At 42.9% G+C, this 25,060-nt stretch overlaps 1 protein-coding gene across 2 annotated transcripts in view; it reads right to left on the bottom strand.

Annotated features, from left to right (window-relative positions):
- GABRR3 (gamma-aminobutyric acid type A receptor subunit rho3) overlaps window positions 1-25,060 on the bottom strand; it is a 44,305-nt gene that overhangs the window by 7,887 nt on the left and 11,358 nt on the right. For both annotated transcript variants that reach the window (XM_060234494.1, XM_060234493.1), the window contains exons 2-6: window positions 22,239-22,351; window positions 12,007-12,074; window positions 7,042-7,265; window positions 3,614-3,696; window positions 2,442-2,582 (exon numbers count right to left, since the gene is read on the bottom strand). In XM_060234494.1, the coding sequence (XP_060090477.1) occupies window positions 2,442-2,582; window positions 3,614-3,696; window positions 7,042-7,265; window positions 12,007-12,074; window positions 22,239-22,351 (629 nt within the window). The remainder of the gene's footprint in view (window positions 1-2,441; window positions 2,583-3,613; window positions 3,697-7,041; window positions 7,266-12,006; window positions 12,075-22,238; window positions 22,352-25,060) is intronic.

The raw sequence follows: 25,060 nt of genomic DNA, 5'->3' as shown, positions 1-25,060 counted from the left end.
CCTTTGCTTAAAATCCTTTAAGTTTTTTAAGCTTACCTGGTTGACTTTGAGATCACTGCCATTGCGAATGGAACACACCATAGCTGCATTCTGAAGAGCCACTTTATGGTGCACTCAAAAATTTGCATATACCAGTTTGGATTTGATTTTATTTGTACTTTTTCCTTCCCGGAATTTCCAAAGCAGTTTGTCGTGACACTTGAAGGACTTCTGCTAGGGAAACCCATCCAAAGCCCTCTTGGGCTTGTTGAATTAGATTATAGGTTCTTTGGATCCTGTGACCTTCTGTAGATACATCAGAAACCAAAAAACAATGCTATAGGCTACTCCCATTGAACTAAATCTTTGGTTTGTCCTACATACTTGGCCTATTTAAGCATTGCAGCATCTCTTAAACAGTGTGGTAAGAGCTGACAAGAAATGATGGCTTCTTGGTGAAACTTTCAGGAGGAAAGGAACTTTAATAGCACAGAAACCATCAAAGAGAACTTACGGTCCAATTTCAATAAATCTCTGTTCTGTAAATCTGCATATAATATATAACAATAGCAAAACACCACCATTTCTAAAATGATGCAGGATCACAGATAGATAGAATCAGACCACTGCTAAATGATAAGGAATAAAGACAACATTACCAGAATACAGGCTACTAAACACAACTGCACAATGCCATTTAATCTGCATTGAAACAGAACACTGTGTGAGATCAGCACTGCTATTCATGAGTAAAGGCTTAAGGGATATTTCATAATCACACTTGCTGTTATTCCTAATTAAATGCACTGTTTTCCTGTTTGTTTGTTTAGTTCTATTTATATCCGGCCCTCCCTGATGAAACAGGCTCAGGGCGGTGTTTGATTACTGGATCAGCAGCACCCTTAGGGGACGGCCACTTAGCTAGCTACTAACACAGTACATGGAGCAATAACAATATGGCTTATAGTGAGTAAAGGAGGAAAACTAACTGTAGACTTGCTTTTATAGAGGACATCAAATTAATTGCAGGGGAAATCCCTTACAATAGAGGAAACTAAAATCCATGTGTCAATTATATGTCTCTGGGGAAGCTGTTTATTTGAGCTTTATACATACAATCATGCATACTAACTTTAGTGATAAACATACTTGTAAACTTTTTATTTTCCAGCCATTCGGATGACAAATATCAGGTATTTCTGTAATTAAAATGTTGTAAGTAAATCTATAAACAATTGGCTTGATGTATGTTAAAAAAAAATATTTTATAATGTTCAAAAGCTGTATTCATTTTATAATAATATGAAATTACTTCTAATAAACTCATTAGCCTTGATTATTAAATAGGCATATACTTTGTGCAAAATGACTAAAATCCATGGATGAATAACATGCAGAGGGTGGTGAAGAATCATGTCTGCTTGTCTCATTATACTGACTGGGGGTTCGACGTACAGCAGAGCCTCAATAGAAGATCTGATCAATAGGGGGGAGGGGGGTGTTTCAGAAACAGAGCTGATGAATGCAATCATGCTCCCCCTCCATATTCCCAGAATTTTTAGTCATCTGCATAGGACAATACTATCATCAGTATCAGTGCTAGGCTTTCTGGCGCCCTAGACAAATCACCCACTAGCGCCCCCCCCCCCCCCAATTATTAAAAACATAGGGAAATTGAATTGTGCCAAACTTGAAACTTTTCACATTTTTAATTTACTGATTTTTAATTTTTTTTAAAAAAAATGTGAGAATAAGTGCTTGCCGGCCATGTTAGGAAGGAGGGTGGCAGGACAGGATGAGGTGGGAGGCCAAGTCACACATCGGGGAGAGGGAGGTGGCTTGGCTTTGTTGAGGGCAGCTTGGTGAAGGGAGAGGACTAGGTGACAGTGGTCAGGAGCCAGAGTTATGTGTCAGGGAGGGGGCACCCAGTGGTGCTCCCTAGGCCAGGTGGTGCCCTAGGTGACTGCCTACTTTGCCTACTCCCATGCACTGGCCCTGATCAATATTAATTATACCATTGCCTTGTGTGATGTATGTTGCCAGACACTATGCTCTGACCTGGGTAGCTCAGGAAAGCCTGTTCTTGTTGGATCTTGGAAGCTAAGCAGGGCTGATCCTGGCAAGTAGATGGGAGACCTCCAGAGAATACCAGGGTGGGGTGACAGAAGCAGGCTATCAAGCCACTTAGCTGAACGTCCTTTATGCCCCAGTAGGAGTTGCCAAAGATCACCATGACTTGCAGGCACACGTGCACACACATGCACACAAAATGCAAAAAAAGTATTGACTATACTATCATCAACTGATAGCAGTTATGTGAACTATTACAACGAACTATGCAAAGCTACACTTAATTTGAGCCAAAGTATGGCACTGGAAACTTCTTTTAGTGCCAAGAGTCAGGACTTGGATCATGTGAAATAATGGTAACAAACTGCTTCTGATCATGTGCAGAGCTATACCTGTGCTGCTGTAGAATGCAAGTCCATTAGAAGCACTGAATTCTTCAATGAAGAATTGGGAAAGGGAGATGTGCTCATCTGTGCTGAGGGATTCATTGCCATGCTTCCAGTAAAGCATCAAGTCTTCTTCATTGTATGCATCTGTTAGAAGATGAAAAAATGAATGATCTCATGTCTGCTGTTTTTGAATTTAATAAAAGCACATACATTTTTAACTTAAAATACATTTAAAACTAAACTGAAAACACAAAACTCTGAACATGAATCACCAGTATTGCTTAGTGGTGGTGAGAACTTGTGCACAGGAGTTTATTTCATTTTTTATATTAGTTCCAAATGGGACTATTTCATTATTTGATTCTTTCATATAGAAGATATAGAATTGAATGGGTGGAAGTGAACAAGATGCAATTTAACAAGGAAAGTGCTAAGTTCTACATCTAGGTAACAAAAATGAGCAACATGCATACTGGATGGGGGATACATTTCTGAGTAGCAGTGTGTGTGGACAAGATCTTGAGGTACAGGGGGACCATAAGTTAATACAAGCAGCCAGTGTGATGCAGTGACAGTTCTGGAGGCCTCCCTTCAGGAAGGATATGAACAGAATAGAATGGGTACAGAGGATAGCAATGAGGATGATCGGGTCTAGAGACAAGCCCTAAGAAGAAAGACTGAGGGACTTTTGAAGCTAAAAAAAGGTTCTGGTGCCATACCCATACACAAATCAATGACCTCTACTGATTTTGTTAGCATTAAGTTACACAAAATTAAACTAAGAAAAATACAAAACAACACTGCTGTCCTATATCTTTCCCTCTTTCCTTAAGGAGAAGAGAGTACTATTCTGTTTCTTTTCACAAACACGCATAGTTCTTGGCAGGCCTAGGAATTCAGTAGGAGCTCATAGGAGCACAGCTTCTGAACATTTCTGAGGGTTCCCCCTCCTTCCCACCTTGCCTATTGAATAGTAGGTGCAGCTGCATAACAATCCCTGAATAAGTTCCACCACCTATTTTTCTACAAAACGACCCCTGGTTCTTGAGAGAATATTTTCAAGAACATTTGATGAGCCCAACCAAGTCTTAAGAGGCCAAATGCTCTCATGTATTTTATATCTCCTATTTAAAAACATATATAAATATAGTGTATGAAAAACAAGACAGACTTACAGCTTTCCAATTCTAGAGAGCAGTTTTGCGTGTCTAGTGGGAACCTAGTGAAGTCCATGAAGCACATAGCTGAAACCGTTATCCTGTCAGAAAAGTAATACAGTACAAATTAAGAAGTAACCTTTATTGTTGAATGTGTTAAAACTGTGTGTTACAATTGTAAAGTCGATAAACTGAGAGACTTCAAAGAAATTCAAACCACTTGGGCAGAAAGTGAGCACCTGTGCTTTTTCTTCTATTGCCAAGGAGACAGAAGAACACCTATGCAGCTTTTGCCTATTGTGGATTTCAGGCTTAAATGGGCAGCCATTCTGAAACCATCCTGTTTTCTTCTTCAGAGACAGGATTTCCCTTATAGCACTCTAAAAGTTCAAGGCCAAATTTGGCTTTTGCCTAGGCATGGTCATGACAGATACCGCGTCCTATCATGTACTTCCCTTCTCGGTCTCTCCCCACTTTTCCATAGTCTTTGCAAACAGGTGCAAATAGTGCTGTTTTCCCCCTGATTCATCGCTGTAGTTGTTTAATCTTTTCCGCATACACAGTTGCCAAAACTGAAAGTGAAGTGCAATCATTGTTTGGTTGAACAATACCACAGAACTGTTGTTAATTAATACTGTCCATCTTTGACAAAAGACAAAATGAATTCACATTTAGTGCTGTGGTATTGTTTGGCCTTAGGCAGCTTTATGGACAGAAGGGGAAGGGGGGAAGTAACAAGTTTCCAGAACAAAGGAGAAAATTCAGCAGACAGGAAGGCAAGCTCTGACAAGTGCCAGAACTAACAATGAAATGAACATGGTTAAGACCCAGGCAAAAGCTAACTAATGCTTATAGGACTACCATTTCTGGGGGGAGCAATAACACTCAGCAACCTGAGAGGACATAGTTACCAAGCAAACCTCTTTATCTGAAGCCCTAGAAATACTTCTAAATGCGACAGCACTCCTTGTTCTAGCCCTAACAGTAATGCACCTTACTATATAGGCTTGGCCGCAATCCTGCAACCATTTTATGCTATGCTACTAGACATATGATCTATCTAAAAGGCAGGCTGAGATGTATGGGACACAATCAATACAATACAGTGTAAGGCTATTGCTGCTTAAGTTGGAGTAAGAGATAGAAGGACTGCAACCAAATAGGAATACAACAGTTCTACAACTGTTTAGAATCAGGTGTGTCAACACACGACACTGTCAGCATTATAGTAGCATCACAGGAGAAATGCTACCACATAAGTTTAGGATTATCTTATATAGCTTGATCTGGTGATTAAACATCTACATACACAGTTTGCAAAATAAAAGCTGTTCTGGTTTTAAAACAGTGGTTCATCTTCTGTAAGATGTTATATTGGAATGTTTGCTTAATATATTCAGTGCGTAGCACAGATATATATGTTGTTACATAGCATATCTTTACTTCTTTCTATCTAATTCTGAACATGGCCACTAGTGTATAGATCAAAAAACCCCACACAACAGGACCAGATACAGATAAGAACGGTCAGATTTGCTTTTGCTGCTTGGGATTGAGTTGGTAGAGTGGAGTACACATATTTTAAATTAAATTAATCCTAGTGTGTGTATAAGCCCTTTGCCTCTCAACAGGGAGGCAATCATTCCTAAAGACAAATGGTGTTGCCATTCAATGAACTGTGACTGTTGAATTCAAGCATAAATCTTATTTCAAGCAACAAATCTCAATTAGCACAAATTGTGGTTAACACACCAGATAAAATCCCTATTTTGAAATCCAAGTTTGGTCTGCATTCAGATGTCATAAAAGTCTGATCAAGCCACAGTTTATAATCAACCATATACCACAGGGTATAGTGGTCAACCAAACATTAAGGGGAGAATTCAAGCTTAGATGAAATACATTACATTCTTTTTTATATGATAAGACTTAGAATGTATATAGTGCCTTGCACTGTTCAAAACATACATAATTCGTCTATGAGTGGAAAGATTTTCACTCATGGAATACAGCCTTCTTGCCTCTTGAACTCTTGCAGTGTCCCCAAAATCCTGTTGCTGGAGATCCCCTTCTACCGAACTAACAACTTAATACTCTGACCTTATTGGAAGAAGTCCCCAGTCTCTGCTTTTAAACTATGCATCAAAAACTGTGGAATTTGCAGTCATATAACTCTTGTTCTTCCTAGGGCACATGGAACTAGAGAAAAGGACGAAACCTTCCCCACCTTTTCTGCTACCAAAAGTTGAGTGGGAGGGGAAATGGAAACTTCTCTCCCTGCAAGAAGCCAGTCTCGGAGGAGAGCTCACATTGGCACACCTTCCAGCTGTTCTCAGCTTCCCACATCTACAACTTGGAAAGTTGAGAGCAGCAGGGTGGGTTGGGGAGTGCCCAGTGGCACCCTGTAGGCACCGGGAGGTGGGGGGGAGAGACAGGAGGCTTGTGGTGATGGACAGTAACATAGGTGAGAAGGGGGGAAGCTCCCATCTCTCTGCTCTTTCTCCCATCTCTCTGGCCCCCACACTCTCTGCAAGAGAAACCTTCTCCCCTCCACTCTTTTTAGCATAATGTTCAATGGAGAGCAGCATTCCCCATGGACTTTATTATCTTCTATTTCTACAGGTGCTCTCTGATGTCAGTTTACTGCCACACTGCCATTTGTTGGCATACTGCAGGAGCAGGTTTGGGGCAAATGGCGATTCTCAAACCTTATTGAAAACAAAGCGTTTCAAGCACTGGCGGCCAATCAGCATGCCAATCAGCATGCTGGTTTAAAGCAACCACATAAAACAATGCAGCCTGTAAGGTTGTTGACAATTGGTCGCTTTGTATCAAAACCACGCCTCCAATGGAAAAAAACCCAGGAGGTGGAGATTTCAATGACAGAAACACTGAAGAGCGACAGGAAGAGCTACAGGGAATGCTCCGGGATAATGTTAGTGCAGAAACCAATCCCAGGGATGTACTGGGTGGGGAGGCTGTGCTGCAGAAATAAATAATCTGAGTTGGGGGAAACAGACTCGACTGAACACCAACACAAGCGTGTAGTGCAGAATCAGCCACAGTACTTCCCCTCAGTTCAAAGTGAATGAGCACTTTTTAAAGTTATTCTACCCCCCATGTATGTCTATCTATGTCCAGTAACTTGCCCATGACCCAGTATGTTGGGTATATTGTGTAGATATGCCCTGAGTGGTAGAAATCTGTGATTGTTATCACAGGCTCTTGTAAATAGACCTTCCATGCCTGTTCTTTGTGTTCACCCTACACTAAATAATGCATTTTGCAATTGGATTTTTACTGTAAGAATAGCAAAAATCCACATGCAAAACACATTATTTAGTGTAGTCTGAACACACCCAATGTCTACATCACAATTAACTGGCATTCTTCCCACTTCTGTATTTGCTGTCCTGAAACTGTGGGGGAAAGGACATTGTACTTACCTTAAACTGAAGAGAACATTGCCATCTGGGTAGACACGTAGCATAACATTTTCTACAGTTGTGTCATGGATGAATGATCTTTTGGAGTGCACAAAAAATACATCAGGTACCCAGATCTTTTTTATGAGTCTTCCATCAAAGGTCATGCTTTTGTTTCGCGTGCTAGGAAATGCAAGTCTTTCATCTTTCCAGTAATGTCTGAGGTATAAAGTCATCGTGAAATCCTTCATGCAAAGGAAATATAAAGGAAATTAAGAGGGAGTTAAATAATCCACCAGGTATTAATTAGTCACTATAACATTATCTGTAAAAGTACCCAATGCTAAAGACTTTGAGCTGGGTTCACTCTGTTGTTGTATCTCTTTGGGACTAACCCAGGCAAGACGTTGCAAAATCCATGACGAGATTCTTCCCACTACTTCTTTAAAAAGGAAACTGCAGCTTCAAGGGCCCTGATTTGGACTGAGGCTGCAGGAAGAAAGAGAGAAGGAATTCAATCCTTCCCAACCCTTGAAGCTTCATTATGAAACCACCTCCTTCCCCAGGTTTATTATAAATAAATAAATATAAATAAAAATTGTATTTATTTTCCACCCTCCCCCGCCGAAGCAGGCTCAGGGCGGCTAACAACATCCATAAGCAAACAATACAGTGGATAAAAACATTAGATTAACATTATTTAAAAACCAGTCAATACTTAATTAAAACATTACTAAATCTGACAGTAACATTGTTGTTTTGACGCTATCCCTGTCAGTTGACATAATAATAACAAAGGTCCCTGAACCGAACCGTTTTGGCGTTTTCCTTTGTTACAAACTATAATTCAGCAGTTCATGAACGCCAGCTTGAAGAGGGTGGTCTTGCAGGCCCTGCGGAACTGATCAAGATTCCGCAGGGCCCGCACCTCTTCTGGGAGCTGATTCCAAAGGTATGGGGCCGCGGTGGAAAAGGCCCGTGCGCGGGTATTCTGAAGTTTAACTTCTTTTGGCCCAGGGATGGTCAGTTTGTTTTTTCCTACTGACCTCAGTGCTCTCTGGGGCTCGTACGGGGAGAGACGGTCCCTCAGGTAGGTCGGTCCTCGGCCATATAGGGCTTTAAAGGTAATGACCAGCACTTTGTACTGGACCCGGTATACAATCGGCAGCCAATGCAGTCCGCGTAGCCCCGGCCGTATATGCTCCCACCTTGGGAGACCTAGCAGCAGCCTGGCCGCCGCATTCTGCACTAGCTGCAACCTCCGGGTCCGGCACAAAGGCAGCCCCATGTAGAGGGTGTTACAGTAGTCCAGTCTTGAGGTGACCATCACATGGATCACTGTTGCTAGGTCCCACGCTCTAGGAAAGGGGCCAACTGCCTCGCCCGCCTCAGATGGAAAAATGCTGACTTGGCAGTGGCTGTTATCTGGGCCTCCATTGATAGTGAAGGCTCCAGTAAAACACCCAAGCTCTTTACCTGTTGCGCCGCCTTCAGCGGCGCCCCGTCGAAGGCCGGGAGAGATATTTCCTTCCCCAGAGCGCCACGACCCACACAGAGAACCTCTGTCTTCGCCGGGTTCAGCTTCAGCCCACTCAGCCTAAGCCACGTTGCAACAGCCTGTAAAGCCTGGTCCAGATTCCCTGGGACGGAGGCGGGCCGGCCGTCCATTAGCAGATAGAGCTGGGTGTCATCTGCATATTGATGGCAATCCAGCCCAAACCTCCAGGCAATCTGGGCAAGGGGGCGCATATAGATGTTAAATAACATCGGGGAGAGAACTGCTCCCTGAGGCACCCCACAATCTAGTGTGCGCCTCTGGGACCGCTCACCCGCAATCGCTACCCTTTGTCACTGACCCATGAGGAAGGAGGAAAGCCATTGTAAGGCCAACCCCCTAACCCCTATGTCGGCGAGGCGGTGGATCAGTAGCTGATGGTCGACTGTATCAAATGCCGCCGACAGGTCTAGTAATATCAGCACCGCCACACCGCCTCGATCCAGTTGCTGCTGGAGGTCATCTACCAAGGCGACCAGGACCGTCTCCGTCCCATGGCCCGGCCGGAAACCAGACTGGCACGGGTCTAGGACAGAAGCGTCATCTAGAAACCTCTGTAGCTGCAACGCCACTGCCCTCTCAATAATTTTACCTAAAAATGGTAAATTAGACACCGGTCGATAATTTGCCAATTCGGCCGAGTCTGCTGTACATTTTTTCAGGAGGGGGTGGACCAAGGCCTCTTTCAGAGGTGTTGGAAAACGCCCCTCTAGGAGGGATCTATTTATGATGTCCCGTAAAGGACATCTAAGCTCCCTCTGGCAAGATTTAATCAGCCAAGAGGGGCAAGGGTCCAAATCACATGTTGTTGGGCGGGCAGCAGAGAGGATTCCATCGACTTCCTCCAGGCTGAGTGGCTCGAAGTGGCCCAGCACTAAATCCAAAGACAGGCGCGGAGCCTCAATTTCACTTACTGTATCTAATGTGATAGGCAGGTCTTGGCGGAGCGACGAGATTTTATCTGCAAAGTATTTCGCAAATGCCTCACAGCCTATCTCTAATTCTCTAACGTTTGGTTTGCCTTGTGGCAATGTTATAAGATCCCCAATTACTCTAAACAATTGTGCTGGGCGTGAATTTGCAGATGCAATCTTGGTTGCAAAGTAGTCTTTCTTTGCAGCCTTAACTGCCATCTCATAAGACCTCATAAACCTTCTATAGGATGTTCTCGTCGCTTCATCCCGAGTATGCCTCCACCGCCTCTCTAGTTGTCTGAGCCCTTGTTTCAGCTGGCGCAACTCCAAGGTATACCATGGAGCCAGCGTCACACGAGGGCGCCGAGGTGCAATTTCATCGATGGCCCTGGATAGCTGGCCTTGCCAGACTTCCACCAGGTCATCGAGGGAATTGCCAGTGGGCCAGGGATCCCTCAGGGCTGTTTGGAACCGTTCCGGGTCCATCAGGCCCCGGGGCCAGCCAAAATAGGGTCTCCGCCCATACAGGCCTTAAGGGCTAGGTGATCCAACCATGGCTTCAGCTGCGATATCGTTCACCAAAATCCCAGACGCAAAGATCAGGTCTAATATGTGTCTGGCCTGATGCGTGGGAGTTGTGACAAATTGAGAGAGCCCCAGTGTCACCATGGAAGACACTAGGTCCATCGCCTGAGTGGAGGCCGTGTCATCAGCATGGACATTGAAGTCGCCCAGGACCATAAGCCCCGGGTACTCCAATGCCCAGCCCGCCACTGCCTCCAATAGTGATGGTAAGGCGCTAGCTGGTGCATTAGGCGGACGGTACACCAGCCAGATCGCCAACCCCCCTCCAACATCCCACGTCAGACCGGCACATTCGATACCGTCGATCTTTGGGGCCAGGAGAGCCCGAAAGGAGTAACCCTCCCATATGAACAACGCCACCCCTCCCTCCCGCCCGTTATTCCGTGACTGGTGAAAGACCAAGTAACCTGGGGGGGTCATCTGGGAAAGAGCTACTGTCTCTCCATCCCGCACCCAGGTCTCGGTCACGCAAGCCAGGTCCACATCCTGTTGGAGTAGAAACTCCCTAAGGGTCGAGGTCTTATTGTTAATGGACCTGGCGTTGCATAACACCAGTGACGGAGACGAGCATTTCCTCTTGGCCCCACTACCTGCCACCGTTGGGATGGGAAGTAGACTGGAAGGTGGCCGAGCACCATTTTGTCTCTGTCTCCTTCCCTTATGTGTCTGTCTATTCCCACCGTCATATCTTCCCCTCCCCAGGAGCACTGGAAACCCTTGGGCAAGCATCTGCACCTGAAGAGAAAAAGACAGGCACTCTCTCTTTGTTTTCCTTTCCAGAATTCTTAATAGCCAAACGTCCTTGGTTTCTATCAGCAACTCTTCTAGTTGCCTCTCCCCCATACATACCAGAATCCTGAACTGATACTTTTTGCAGTGCTGATTAGACTGCAGCCCAGTAATATACACAAATTAACTTAAAGTTCATATTCTTATGACCAGTTATGCACTTGTGTTTCTCCTTTCTGGCTCTGACAAAGAGACAGTTTTGATTGGGTTCAGTTGCCCTGCACACCCTTACTACACCACTGTTGCAAGCCCAATTTTTTAAAGCAACAGAGCAAGGATAAAACTTCCCAGTGAGCACAGCACACTGTCCATAGTCTGTATGATTCTAAATGTATGAAAGATGCAAAGACTCAGTGAATGTAAACATCATTGACAAAGATCACTTTCTATTGAACTGCATCACAAAGAAACCGCAGAAATCACCAAGTAGCAGAAAGAAACTTACTGTATGACCTTAAACAAGCCACTCTGTCTAAGCATCAACTTCACCTCTTCCACACACATACAGCTGCCATAGGTGATAATACTGGCCTACCATTACAAAGGTATTAGGATTGCAACTTAATGTACTCAGACCACTTTTGAAATGGGAAAGTATTGTGTAAGTGCTAAAATACTGTAATCTAAAAGGATAACAAGGAGAAAGACAGACCCAGAAAAATGCAAATTTCCAGCATTGCTACAAGTGTTACATATTTCCTATACATTAAACACCTTCATGTAGCATAAAACTGGATGAAACTGACACTTTTATGCAAGTATATGATTTCTTTCTTTCTTTCTTTCTTTCTTTCTTTCTTTCTTTCTTTCTTTCTTTCTTTCTTTCTTTCTTTCTTTCTTTCTTTCTTTCTTTCTTTCTTTCCCTAGGAAAACACTTAATCCTGCATCGGAATAAATACTACCCAAGAGCCTTTAATTGGAGACACCAAGGATTGAATTTCTTACCTGCACCCAACCAGCTGTCAACTTTATATGGAACTATTACAATTATATCTGAAACTGTATTGATTCAATACCAACATTTGGACAGCAGATTTTTGTGCTTCCTCTCCTGCAACTCAGAAGTGATCCCTAATCTGATTAATCTGATTATCTAATCTGATTCTGATTATCACAGCTGTAGATGAGTGATGAAAAGCTTACCATGTCAACTTCTGAAATGCTGTCAATACTTTCAATTTGTACATCAATGCCCACTGGTATTGGTGACCCTTTAAAAAAACAGAGAACACAGATGTGATGATCAAGCATGTTAATCTTTTTCTTGAAATTGTCATTAAGAATTTAAAACATATAGGGGGAATCAGTCACACTGAATCAGACAGTGAGTTTCATGCTTATCTCTCCTATTAATAAAATCCCTAAGGTACTTGGGACAACTCACCTGATCATCCATTGGTTGAGTCCATTCCTTTCTCCCATTTGCTGTTGCCTATCTACTCTCTGTGGCAATCAGAAGTGAAAATAGGCAGCAGCAGCAAGACAACAAAAAGACAGGGAACCAAGGAGGTAATATGACTAGGTGGCAAGGCCTGGCCCTGCCAGGAGCGTTTCCTCAGAGGCCATGGTGGCTACCTCTTTCCTGTTACTCCCTCCATCCCTCCTCCCCTTAGCATCACCCCAGGACAGATAAGGATTGGGCCACTGGGGAAGCTGCTAGGCTTAAGCTGTTGCTAGGCAACCAAGCTTGGTTCTCTCAGTAAAGGGAGAGGCCTCAGCTGAATATAAAGCCATAGAGTTCATCCTCCAAAGCAGTTGTTTTCTCCGGGGGGGGGAGAGATCTGGTGTCTGGAGTTCAGTTGTGATACCAGGAGATCTTCCGGCTCCACCAAGAGGTTGGCTACCCTAGTCATGATTGCAAGCAACTACTGTTCAGCAGCAGCCCTCTTATGACAGCCAGTGTGGCATAGGAGTTAGAACTTCAGAATAGGGTCTCCCAGACCCAGGTTCTTGCTATGGAAGTTGACTGGGTGATTTTGGACCAGCCACAGACTTTCAGCCTAACCTACCTCTCAAAGTTGTTGTACAAATCAAAAGGGGGAGAGAAAAATCGTGTAAGCTGCTTTGGTCCTCACTGTGGAGACTGTCCTTTTCCTACATAGAGGTTTCAAGAAGGGGGAGGAGGAGATGGAAAGTTGAAGTCAGAGGAGCAGATAAAGGTAGGTTGATGGTTGGCTGAGAAGGAGATGGGGTTGCCAACTCCATGTTGAGAAATTCCTGGATATTTGAGGGGTGGAGCCTGGAGAGGGTGGATTTGAAGAGGGATGGGGCCTCAGACAGGTACAATGCCATAGACTCCACCCTCTAAACCAGCCATTTCTTCTTGGGGAACCATTATTGCCAATCTCCAGGTGGCCAGCAATAAGAAGAAAAGGCTTTGTTCCTGCTCGAAATGAAGAATGGCTTACTCTTTATAAGAAATTTATAAATTTTGTCTCATTGCTGCATTGCTTGCAACTTGAGAGCATCATGCTAACTTTAAAATTGAAAGTGTGGGACCAGATAAAAGAGAAATAATTGGCTTGCTTCATATAGAAAAATACATTGCAACAATGGGTGAGTTTTAAGGGTATATGTTCTCTGTAATAGCTAAGTTGAATAACTTGGAGATAAAGTTTTGATTTCATCCCTGGGTCCCCAAAATGCACCATCTTAGTCCAATAACAACCTTTATCAGAATTTTGCTATTTGTATTTTTAAGGTGGTTCCTTCATGAAGCCTCAGTCCTTGTATCCAGTATGTATGAAGAGTGTTTTGGCCAGCAATGAAATGGAATGCTTTGTACATGCTTTTAGTAAAAGAAACTGGCTTGCTCCTTCATTATATACAGCTCAACAAGAGAAAGACATTAACAATACTGATGAAGTGGCAACACGAAACACTTCTAGTTACTTGTATGCTGTGCTACTAAATTACTATGGGCTCTATTGAAAATGGTTTAATTGTTTCTTATGGTTGTTACTGTGGATTTTTGTAGCAAAGATATTTATAAATTTAAAAGTAGTTTTATATTTTAAAAGTATGTAAATTCATAAGTAATTATATATAAAAAGTATGGTAGCCTATTTACTTCACAGTTTTAGCTGAGGCTGTGGGCATCTATTCTTGATCTGGTTGGCCTCCCCAGCCAGCACTGTCTGTTTATAGAATGTTTTTATTGTATTTTATTGTATTTTATAGAATGTTTTTATTGTTTTATCATATGTTGTACTCTGCCCTGAGCCCTACAGGGAATGGACAGAATAGAAATATACTAAAATAAATAAATAAATAACAGTTATGTTGCTTGTTTCTTGTAATGAATCTCCAGGTGAGGGCTGGAAATCCCTCAGAATTACAACTGCTCTCCAGATGGAAGAGTTCAGCTCCCCTGGAGAAAATGGCTGCTTTGCAGGGTGGACTCTGTGTCATTACATGCTGCTGAGGTCAGGTTTGCTTTGGGGCCCACTGTGGAGAAAGACTGTACTTTTCCTAGGTAGAGGCTTCAGGGATGGGGAGGAGATGGAAAGATGAAGTCAAATCAATTCTCCTACAGAAAATGGCTGTCTTGAGGTGCATATTTTGTGGTATACCATAACACAACCATGCCAGGCAAAAAAAGCCCAGATCACACCACAAGCTCACACTGATACTAAACACTGCAAGGCTGTCTATGACAAGAAAAGGCAACAACAATGCACTGCAACCAAAAGAAATGCTGAGCAACCAAAAGGAATGCTGTCATCATGCCACCCCCACATCCCCCTATAATTATTCTTCCTTATCTCCATTCTTGGCCTCTTTCAGGGCTTTGAGCCACTGCAGACACAGGGACACACAAACACATGTTGGGGGTGGGGGGAGCAGGCATTTGTTTCAGGTGGGTGGGAAAACAGCACGGGTGGGGGTGAGTGAATGTCATGGGTTTGGAGAGTAGTGGAGTGCCAAGGGTGTTGAAATGAAGAGGTGGTGGGTGGGTGGTAGTTGAAGGAAGTAGAAAGACACCAAGGGGAAGGGCACTTGTCCAGAGCCTCTTTCTAGAGCACATTGTATTTTTCCTCACAACAGACCTTATTCATAGTGAAACAATAACTGTCAATTAGTAAGGTATAGTTCTAGCACTGGAATAGCAACAGTGTCAGTGTTGCAGTGTCAGTGTCAGTATTTGCCCTGTCCTCAGAGACTCAGTGACGGGTGGTGGGGTGGAGAGGGCAGGAAAAGCTGGGGGGGGGACTTTTTGTATTCTTGTTTGTGGGGGGGAATTGGCCATACTGTTTTTTAGAGACTAAATGCTGTCCTTTCTTTCTAACTCTTGGTTGTTTGAAACAATAGGATTTTCAAAGTGCCATAATAGTCACATGTAGAACAAAAACATGGTGTCAAAGTTCAAATAAATCTTGAATAATATTGATCTATTGATAATTTATAGGTAACATTTCACACATTAAATTGATCTCTAAATAAATGAAGATCCAAACCACTGGCCAAGTAAAAAAACACCAAAATAATTGTATTTCTATGAATTTTGACCTAGAATCATTAGTTTTACAAATTGGGGGGGGGGGGAGATATGCAGTATTCTCAAAAGAAGAATGACAAAATGTGTCTTGTGTTGATTGTCCTATGTTGGCACTTTAATCATTCTGCTTTGACATCTTGTGTTTCCTGTCAAAATTAGCATTCAAAGGACAGCTACCAACATACTACACATTTCAGTCTTTAAAACAACCTTGGAAGGTTATATATATGCATAACTATTGTATATATGCATAAAACATATATATATATATATATATATATATATATATATATGTTTTATGCATGTATAAAATAGTTATGCATTTGAGAGTACAGAAACAAAACAGACAAATCAAATGACATGGATCTCTTGTTTAACTAAAAGTTATAATAATCTTGTGTTCCATTAGAATATATATTCTCTTTCTGTTTTTTTTTAAATGTGAAGTAGATAATTCAGAAAATAGGCACTATTAGATAACAAAAGTTATTGAGACCAACATTTTGTAATCTGTCCTATTACATTCCTTGTTTTGGATCTCAGCTACCATCTTTTTAATGATTTGATTATGTGTTCATCTATATAAAAATGTCCAAAGACTTCTAGATTAAAAATCAAGTGCCAAGACTTCTAAATCACTAAGAAAAACATTGTTCTTTCTTCACATATCTAATCCAATATAACTACAAGGGAAAAAACAAGTTTTGTTATAAAGGAATAGTCTCCTATTTCCACAACATCATTTTAGAGAATGATTTATAAGTAATATTTAAGAAAATTTACCAACAAGTATGGAACTTATTTCTACATTTTCTGTATTTGAAAATTTTCTGTATTAGGAAAATTCTGTTTGCTTTCCTAGATGGTCTATAAGGAATATAATAGAAACAGATGGATGTTATATAATTTTTTAAACCAGGTCATACACAGACTGTGACATTTTTAATCTCAGCCATTTCATTGCTGTTTAAGATTGGTAAACAATTAATTATTGTAACTCATCATCTCATTAATAACTGAGGAAAACCAAGACACAGAGACAGGTAATTGCATTACTTTGATTTGAATGGAATTATTCAGCTGTAGCCTTAATATCTAATTTGCATGTATCCAGTTCCTGTCAGAAGATTTAAATCATATTCTACCTAAGTATTCTGATACTGGGATATAAGATCTGGGTATCAATTTTAATGATATGATCACAAAAAGCACATAGTATATTCCTTCCAAAATCTTGTGGCATCCTGAAGACTAACAAAGTTACATTCCATCATAAATCTCATGACAAGAGCCCATGGAAGATAATGCTGGGCTTCAAAGTGCCACAAGATCCCTTTTTATCTTTGCTGCAACAGAATAACATGACTAATTCCCAGAACTGTGCTGCTCCAAAATATCAGGATAAAAGATTCTGACTTGTTATCCCATGTCAACAATTCTATGTGACTGAAAAGATTAGAATTAAAGGTCCTAGCCAAGCCAATCCTGTTATGTGAATGACCAGCACAGCATACTGAGGTTAGTTGCTCTTGCAACGTTTTGCACATTCTTGAAATGATAGGAGGAGGTAAGATAGACAGGTTCTCCATGTACACTTTCTGAGCAACTCTGAAGACACATGGGCAGATACAAATGCAATACATAAGCTGTAGCAGAATGCTGGAGTGGTAAAACCCAGGTTCAGATCCCTACATTAAAGCTAACTAGGTGATCCTGGACCATCCTGCCTTGCCTCTCAGCCTAACCTATTTCACAGAGTTGTTGTGAGGATAAAATGACAGAGAGGAGAATCGCGTATATTACCCTGAGTTTCTTGGAAGAAGGGCAAGATAGAAATATAACTGATAAATATCTATTTAATGACTAGAACCAATATAAATTACCTTTTTTATATCATCCCTATGAAGAATCCCTATATCTAGATATGCAAATTATTAATTTCACACCTAATGCTTGTATCATTCAAGTGCAATGAAGTGAAGCAAAACTGGAGGAAGCAAAATCGTGGAGCAAAATAAAGCAGCCAGCTGAACACCAATAGTTATCATTTGAGAGTAGATTTCAATTTCTTTTTCTTATGCCAATTTGACAGAATCAGGAAGTGATCACTCCTTTAAATACCCCAAAAGAAATTTGCTCATTTCCAGTAATTTAGTAATTGCTATAGCCTTTTAGGCTTACGTGGTCTTGTCAGACCATGGAAGCTAATCAGGGTCAGCCCCTGTGTTCCCTCTAAGCTGAGTTAGTGTAAACTAGCTCACAGTTTTTAGCCTCTGGCTCACACATTTTTGTTTTAGCTCAGGAAAAATGGCCCCAGAGCAAACCAATTTATACAGTAGCTCACAACTTTAGTGTTACTGGTTCATGAAGTAGAATTTTTCCTCACAAGACTCCATAGTTGAGAGGGAACATTGGAGACTACCATGGATTGCCAGGGTCACTACACAGAGGCCAACAATAGCAAATCACATCTGAATGTCTTTTGCCTTAAAACCTAAGTTAGCTGTGACTTAAAACCCCCATGAAGTCACCATGTCAGCTGTAACTTGACAGCAAAAGCCACCCCCCTATACTATGTAATATAAGTAATTGTATTGCCTTCAAATAATAACACTATCTGTAACAGCAAAAATAAAATAAAATGAGTTGATAATAATTTATGCAATTCCTTTTTAATCTTTCTAATAGCAAAGTCAGTGAAAACTGAGGATGCTTAAAACCAGTGATGTATATGTTTGTTTGTTTGTTTGTTTGTTTGTTTGACTTATATTCCACCCTTTCCCACAAGTGGGATTGGAGCTGTGAACTGGCAAGACACATCTTTCTACAAAAATGTTCCAGGTGTGCAGGAAAATCTGAAATTTAAAAAAAATTACATTGGGTGTTTTTTTTAAAAAAAAAAAATCCAAATGACAAAAGAAACACCTGTAGCCTTAACAGGCAGATTCCCTTAGTGGCTGTTGCTAGGCAACCATTGCATTCCAGGCTGAGTTTCAGTGTGTAAAAGGCATGGGAGGGGCAGGGTCCTTTCCAGGGCTGTTTTGGCCTTTGAAAGAGGATGCATCAGGGCCAGACCTGGCTAGGTTTGCCAAATCCATAGAATTACTAGAACAGGGCTGTCGAACTCATTTGTCATGAGGGCCAGATCTGGTTCAGTGAGACCTTGTTGGGCCAGGCCATGTCAGCCTGGGCCATGTTTGTACCTATTTATGATTAGGTAGCAGAGATATAAATTTTATAATGGACACAAACAAACACAAAGATTTTTTTTAAAAAAAACCCTTAAAATAAAACATGTTTAAAACACTAGCACTCATTGGTCTTAAAGGTGCTTTCTTTGTATCTCTCCCATGGAATTCAGGGAACTGGGCAAAGGAAGCTCTGACTCTTTCCTTCCTTCCCCAGGGGACCAGGAGATGGAGGAAACTCAGCCAATAGAAGGAAGAGAGGCTTGACTCAGTAGGTCTGCTGTGCAATGCAAACTCTGCCTTACCCCCTTCCTCCCCAAGGGAGGAATCTCAGCCAATAGAAAAAAATAGAGACTTTGCTCTGTAGCTCCTGTACGATTGAGCAAACCTGGCAAAGCAAGCTGTGATGCAGAAGAAAGCAAGAGAGAGGGAGAAGGAAACAGATGACAGCCAGTTGCTCAGGGGCCTGATAGAAGCCCTCTGGGGGCCTGATTCAGCCCCTGGGCCACATGTTTGACACCCTGGTAGAGATTTTGGGATGGATTCTGAGGAGGTCAGGGTTTGGGGCGGCGAGAGGCCTCAGCTGGATATAATAGCAGGAGTCCACTCTCCAAAGTAGCCATTTTCTCCAGGAGAACACATCTCTGTCATCTGGAAATGTTGTAAATGTGTGTGTGGGGGGGTCCTCCAGGTTCCACCTGGAGCCTGGCAATGTAGGCCTAGAAGCAGCTGTTGGGTGACTTGATACCACTGGATTTGCATGACCCAACTATAGCAGCTTTCTACTGTTCAACGGCAGCCACCCTATGAAAGACATTGTGGTGTAGCAGCATGGTTCAAATCCCCATCTTCCTGTGAACACAAGAACATAAGAGCAGCCATGTTGGATCAGGCCAGTGGCCTATCCAGTCCAACACTCTGCGTCACACAGTGGCCAAAAAACCCAAGTGCCATCAAGAGGTCCACCAGAGGGGCTAGAAGCCCTTCCACTGTGCCCCCCCCCAAACACAAGAATACAGAGCATCATTGCCCCAGACAGAGAGTTCCAACAATAAGCTATGGCTAATAGGCACTGAAGAGCCCCATGGCGCAGAATGGTAAAGCTGCAGTACTGCAGTCTGAGCCCTCTGCTCACGACCTGAGTTCGATCCCAGTGGAAGCTGGTTCAGGTAGCCAGCTCCAGGTTGACTCAGCCTTCCATCCTTCCGAGGTCAGTAAAATGAGTTCCCAACTTGCTGCGGGGGGGGGGGGGAGTGTAGATGACTGGGGAAGGCAATGGCAAACCACCCCATAAATAGTCTGCCGTGAAAATGTTGTGAAAGCAAGGTCACCCCAGAGTCGAAAACGACTGGTGCTTGCACAGGCAACTACCTTTTTACTTTAATAGCCACTGATGGACCTCTGCTTCATATGCTTATCCATTCCCTTTTTGAAGCTGTCTATGCTTGTAACCGCCACCACCTCCTGTGGCAGTGAATTCCATATGCTAATCTCCCTTTGGGTGAAGAAGTACTTCCTTTTATCAGTTCTAACCTGACTGCTCAGCAATTTCATTGAATGCCCACAAGTTCTTGAATTGTGAGAAAGGTAGAAAAGTACTTCTTTCTCTACCTTCTCTATCCCATGCATAATCTTGTAAACCTCTATCATGTGTGACATTTCACCCCACAGTTGACATTTCTCGAAGCTAAAAAGCTTCAAGCGTTTTAACCTTTCTTCATAGGGAAAGTGCTCCAACCCTTTAATCATTCTAGTTGCCCTTTTCTGCACTTTTTCCAATGCTATAATATCTTTTTTGAGAGGTGGTGACCAGAATTGTACACAGTACTCCAAATGAGGCCACACCATCAATTTATACAGGAATATTATAATACTGGCTGATTTGTTTTCAATTCCCTTCCTAATAATTCCCAGCATGGCGTTGGCCTTTTTTATTGCAATCACACACTGTCTTGACATTTTCACTGAGTTATCTACCACGACCCCAAGATTTCTCTCTTGGTCAGTCTCTGCCAGTTCACAACCCATCAACTTGTATTTATAGCTAGGATTTTTGGCCCCAATGTGCATTACTTTGCCCTTGGCCACATTGAACCTCAGCTGCCACGTTGACGTCCACTTACCCAGCCTCGACAGATCCCTTTGGAGTGCCTCACTGGGTGATTTTAGGTTAGTCAAGTACTTTCATTGAAAAAGAGGAGAGGAGAATAACTTTAGCTGCTTTGGTCCCTAACACAGAGGAAGGTGAGGTATAATTGAAGTAAATAAGTAATAAATATATCTGAGGATGGGAGGTAGATAAAACATAGGCTGGTGAATGGCTAAGAAGGCGAGAATGAGGCAGGGAACAGGGAGAGTGTTATGTATTGCATCCAAGTCTTCGGGTATAACACAGTGAACACTACAGAGGCGACCAGGGGAAACCCACTGGTCCCCGGATGTAGCTCGCTAATACACTCCACCTATCAAGATCTGTGGCGGGAAGTTTAACTGGCCAGGATTGGACCTGGTCAGATGGAGGGTTGTTCCGGGGCATGTATATAATTGGGACCCGGACCACGTTTCGATCTCTTGTGATGTACCAGCTAATAAAGTATGTTGCCTTCAACACGTCTCGTCACTGAGTACATTACAGAGAGGATATGGGGGTTGGCAGGAGGAGGGAAAGAGGAAACACAGAGTAAAGGGAAGTGCCCCCTCACAAGTCCTTGAGGATTTCCTACAATCTCACTGATCCTGGCTCAGTGGCCAGTGGCCACCAGAATTGGACTATAGTTTTCCAAGGTAGCAGCTGCTGGAGTGGAGGGAGAGGGAAAGCTGTATACAGAGGAGCACATACATGTAGGCTGGCTGTTGGATGGGAAGGAGAGAAGAAAGCAGGAAAAGGGACAGGCTACGGGGTCTTTCAGAAAAGGGAAAGAGGAAATAGTGGGGGAGGGGGAATCATTAGGGTTGCCAATCCCCAGTTTTGGGGCAGGGGATTGGAGGTTTGGAGGCCTTCTCCCCGCGTCAGGGTTATTAGAAAGCAGAGGGGGAGAGGGAAATGTCTTCTGGGCACTTCATTATACCCTACGGAGACCAATTCCCATAGGGTATAATGGAGAATTGATCTGTGGGTATCTGGGGCTGGGGGGCTGTTTTTTGAAGTAGAGGCATCAAATTTTCAGCATTGTGTCTGGTGCCTCTCCTCAAACCCCCCCCCCAAAAAAAAGTTTCAAAAAGATTGGATTAGGGGGTCCAGTTTTATAAGCCCCAAAAGAAGGTGCCCCATCCATTATTTCCAAAAGCAGGGAATGCATTTGAAAGGTGTGAGGTCCCTTTAAATGTGATGGCAAGAACTCCCTTTGGAGTTTAGTCATGTTTGTCACACACACCCTTGCTCTTGGCTCCACCCCCAAAGTCCCCAGATATTTCTTGAATCAGACCAGGCAACCCTAAATTAGATTCTTGTGTAATACTAATAGTAACTTCAGTAGTCTTACAAGGGTGTAATTTTTCTTAGGTCTGTTATGCCAATGCATGTGTCGTCTAATGTTTTCAGTTTAAAGTATGGAGAAAGCAGTGCATCATACAGTTAAAACATGTTATCTCATTTTTAAATGACCTAGTTGGCTGGGGACTGAGTTGCAAGAAGAAACACAAGGAGAAACAATTAACTAGCATGGAAAAACAAATGCATCAACTCTTACCTCCAAAGCTAGGCCTCAGTGCAAAATCATGGTCTTCTATACGGAGAAGTTGTTCCGATTTCATGGGCCGCACCTTGGTGCTATCTAGTTTCCTCATCCTAAGTTCTCGTTTGCTGTATTAAAAATATATATTGTTTTAAAAATTATGTACAGTAAATTCTCTTAAATTGTTCTCTTGAATTCCAAGGAAGAAACTACAATTAGAATTTAAAACATTCAAAAGATCACTGCAAATAAAACAATTAAACCAGATTATGGCCTACTAAAATCACAAAATTACACAGAGGAGGGGAATAATGTAGAGCAGTGGTCCCCAACCTTTGTGGCACCAGGGACTGTTTTGTGGAAGACAATTTTCCCAGAAACTGGGTGGGGGACATGGTTTTGGGATTATACAATTATGCACTTTATTTCTATTAGTTTGGTGTGGTGGTTAAGTGTGCAGACTCTTATCTGGGAGAACCAGGTTTGATTTTCCACTTGCTGCTGCTGGAATGGCCTTGGCAAAGCCATAGCTCTCACAGAGTTGTCCTTGAAAGGGTAGCTTATGGGAGAACTCTCTCAGCCCCACCCACCTCACAGGGTGTCTGTTGTGGAAGGTAAAGGAGATTGTGAGACACTCTGAGCTTCAGAGTGAAGGGTAAGATATAAATCCAATGTCTTCGTCTTATTATTATTATTATTATTACTACATTGTAATATATAATGAAATAATTATACAACTCACAGCCTGGTTACTAACAGGCCATGGACCAGTACTGGTCCACAGTCCAGGGGTTGGGGACCCCTGATGTAGAGAGTTGTCAGGTCCCTCCTGGCCATTGATGGGGGCAATGTTTAAAGTAGCCATCCGCCTCCTCTTCCCAATGCCTTTCAATAAAAATTTGTAATTCATTTTCAGAAGATGAAGGCAGACTAAGCAGTATTCCCAGCAACCACTGTGCCTTTATACTTGGCAGGCTGAATGTTCTGGCCACAGCTAAACTGAGGAGGTGATTTGTAAATATTCCTTTCTCTGAGCACCTTGGTCCCCGTGCCTCCAGTATGATTGAAACCATGTTTTGTTAGCCTGAAATCATGGGGTTACTTTGGGGAGCCCTTGGATGTCTACCTTTCTGTCATACCCGGCGTCACTAATCACTGTAAACAGGAAAACCTGTGAACTTCGACTGGTCCAGTGGGGAAGGGGCACTTGAGAAGCTGTCATGGGATAACTTTGGGGATCCCCTGTCAGAAGTCTCTTGTCATGTCAACCTTTCTGTCATTATATCAGTAATCACCTTAAATGGAAAACTGATTTCCACTGATCTGGTGGGGCTGGGGTGCCTGCCAAGCTGTCATGGGCTAACTTTGGGGAGTCCCTGTGAAAACACTGAAGATGTCTGCCTTTCTGTCCTTCAGACCTGCCTTTGGAGAGTGGGGGGTGGGACTGAGAGTGCATAATCTGCTCCCAACTCGGAGAAATTGTAGAGGAGCAAGCAGCAAGATCCTTGTGTGTTTGCTGTGTGCAGCTTTAGGATTGCCAATTCCCAGTTGGGGACAGGGGATCCCCTGGTTTGGAGGCCCTCCCTCCACTTTAGGGATATCAGAAAGCAGCAGAGGGGGGAATATTTGCTGAGCCCTCCATTATACCCTATGGAGACTGATCCCCATTGGATATAATGGAGACTTGCTCTGTGGGTATCTGGGGTGGGGTGGGGCTGTTTTTTGCGGTAGAGGCACCAAATTTTCAGCATAGCATCTGGTGCCTCTCCTAAGCCCCCCCCCCCAAGATTCAAAAAGGTTGGACTAGGGGATCCAATTCTATGAGCCCCAAAAGAAGGTGCCTCTATTCTCCATTATTTCCAGTGAAGGAAAGGCATTTAAAAGGAGCATGGTTCCTTTAATGTGATGGCCAGAACACCCTTTGGATTTAAATGATGCTTGTCACAACCTTGGTCCTGGCTCCACCACCAACGTCTTCTGGCTCCACCCTCAAAGTCCCCAGATATTTCATGAGTTGGACCTGGCAACCCTATGTAGCTTGCAGGGGGTCCATTCTATACACTTCTGAACCTGTGCCTGGCATTTCCTCCAAAAAAGGCTTTCCTCCAAAAGCCTTAGTCCTGTTGGGTTTGCACTGGCATAGTGTCACTGGTTCTGCTGGGCCTGCAAAAAATGCCCTACCACCACCTTCAGTTTCTACTGCAGAAATTCTTTATTCTGTTCTGCTGCTTTCTGATGGCCTTGCTTTTTCGGCTGTTTTTTCCCTCCATTGGAAACAACAGAGGATGGGGGCCCCTTCTTGGGGGGGGGGCATAACTTGGACCCCATGAATCCAATCCTCACCAAATTTGCAGGACAGGTAAAGGGGTGTCGGACAGTTATCCCCTGTGAGTCTGGTGCCTCTTGCACACTTGGGGGGGGGGGGGTGGTGTTCTACAGCTTCACAATCTTCACAAACCAAACCAGTTTGTCTAGCACAAAAAAGTTCATGATTATCTGTGGTTCGCAAATCACACTTGCCATGAACCAAACTGAGCCACATTGTCCTGATTCATACCCATCGCTACTCATCAGATCTCAGAAGTTAAACAGGGTCCACCTTGGTCAATATTTGAATGGGAGACCATCAAGAAATACCAGAATTGCTATACAGAGGCAGGCAATGGCAGGCCACTTCTGAATGTCTCTTGCCTTGAAACCCCTGCAATGTCACCATAAATCAGCTATGATGAGAGAGAAACCCCCAGAGATTTTATGTCCTAGGTATATCTTTTGTAAAGCAAGTCCCCCCCCCATGTTTACCAAGGATTTTATGAATACACAGGGATTTAAAGAGG

Source organism: Heteronotia binoei, chromosome 3 (genome assembly GCF_032191835.1).
Source record: "Heteronotia binoei isolate CCM8104 ecotype False Entrance Well chromosome 3, APGP_CSIRO_Hbin_v1, whole genome shotgun sequence".
NCBI classification, from domain to species: Eukaryota; Metazoa; Chordata; class Lepidosauria; order Squamata; family Gekkonidae; genus Heteronotia; species Heteronotia binoei.
The sequence above is the reverse complement of the archived record's forward strand: the minus strand, read 5'-3'. Positions and strand labels throughout refer to the sequence as shown.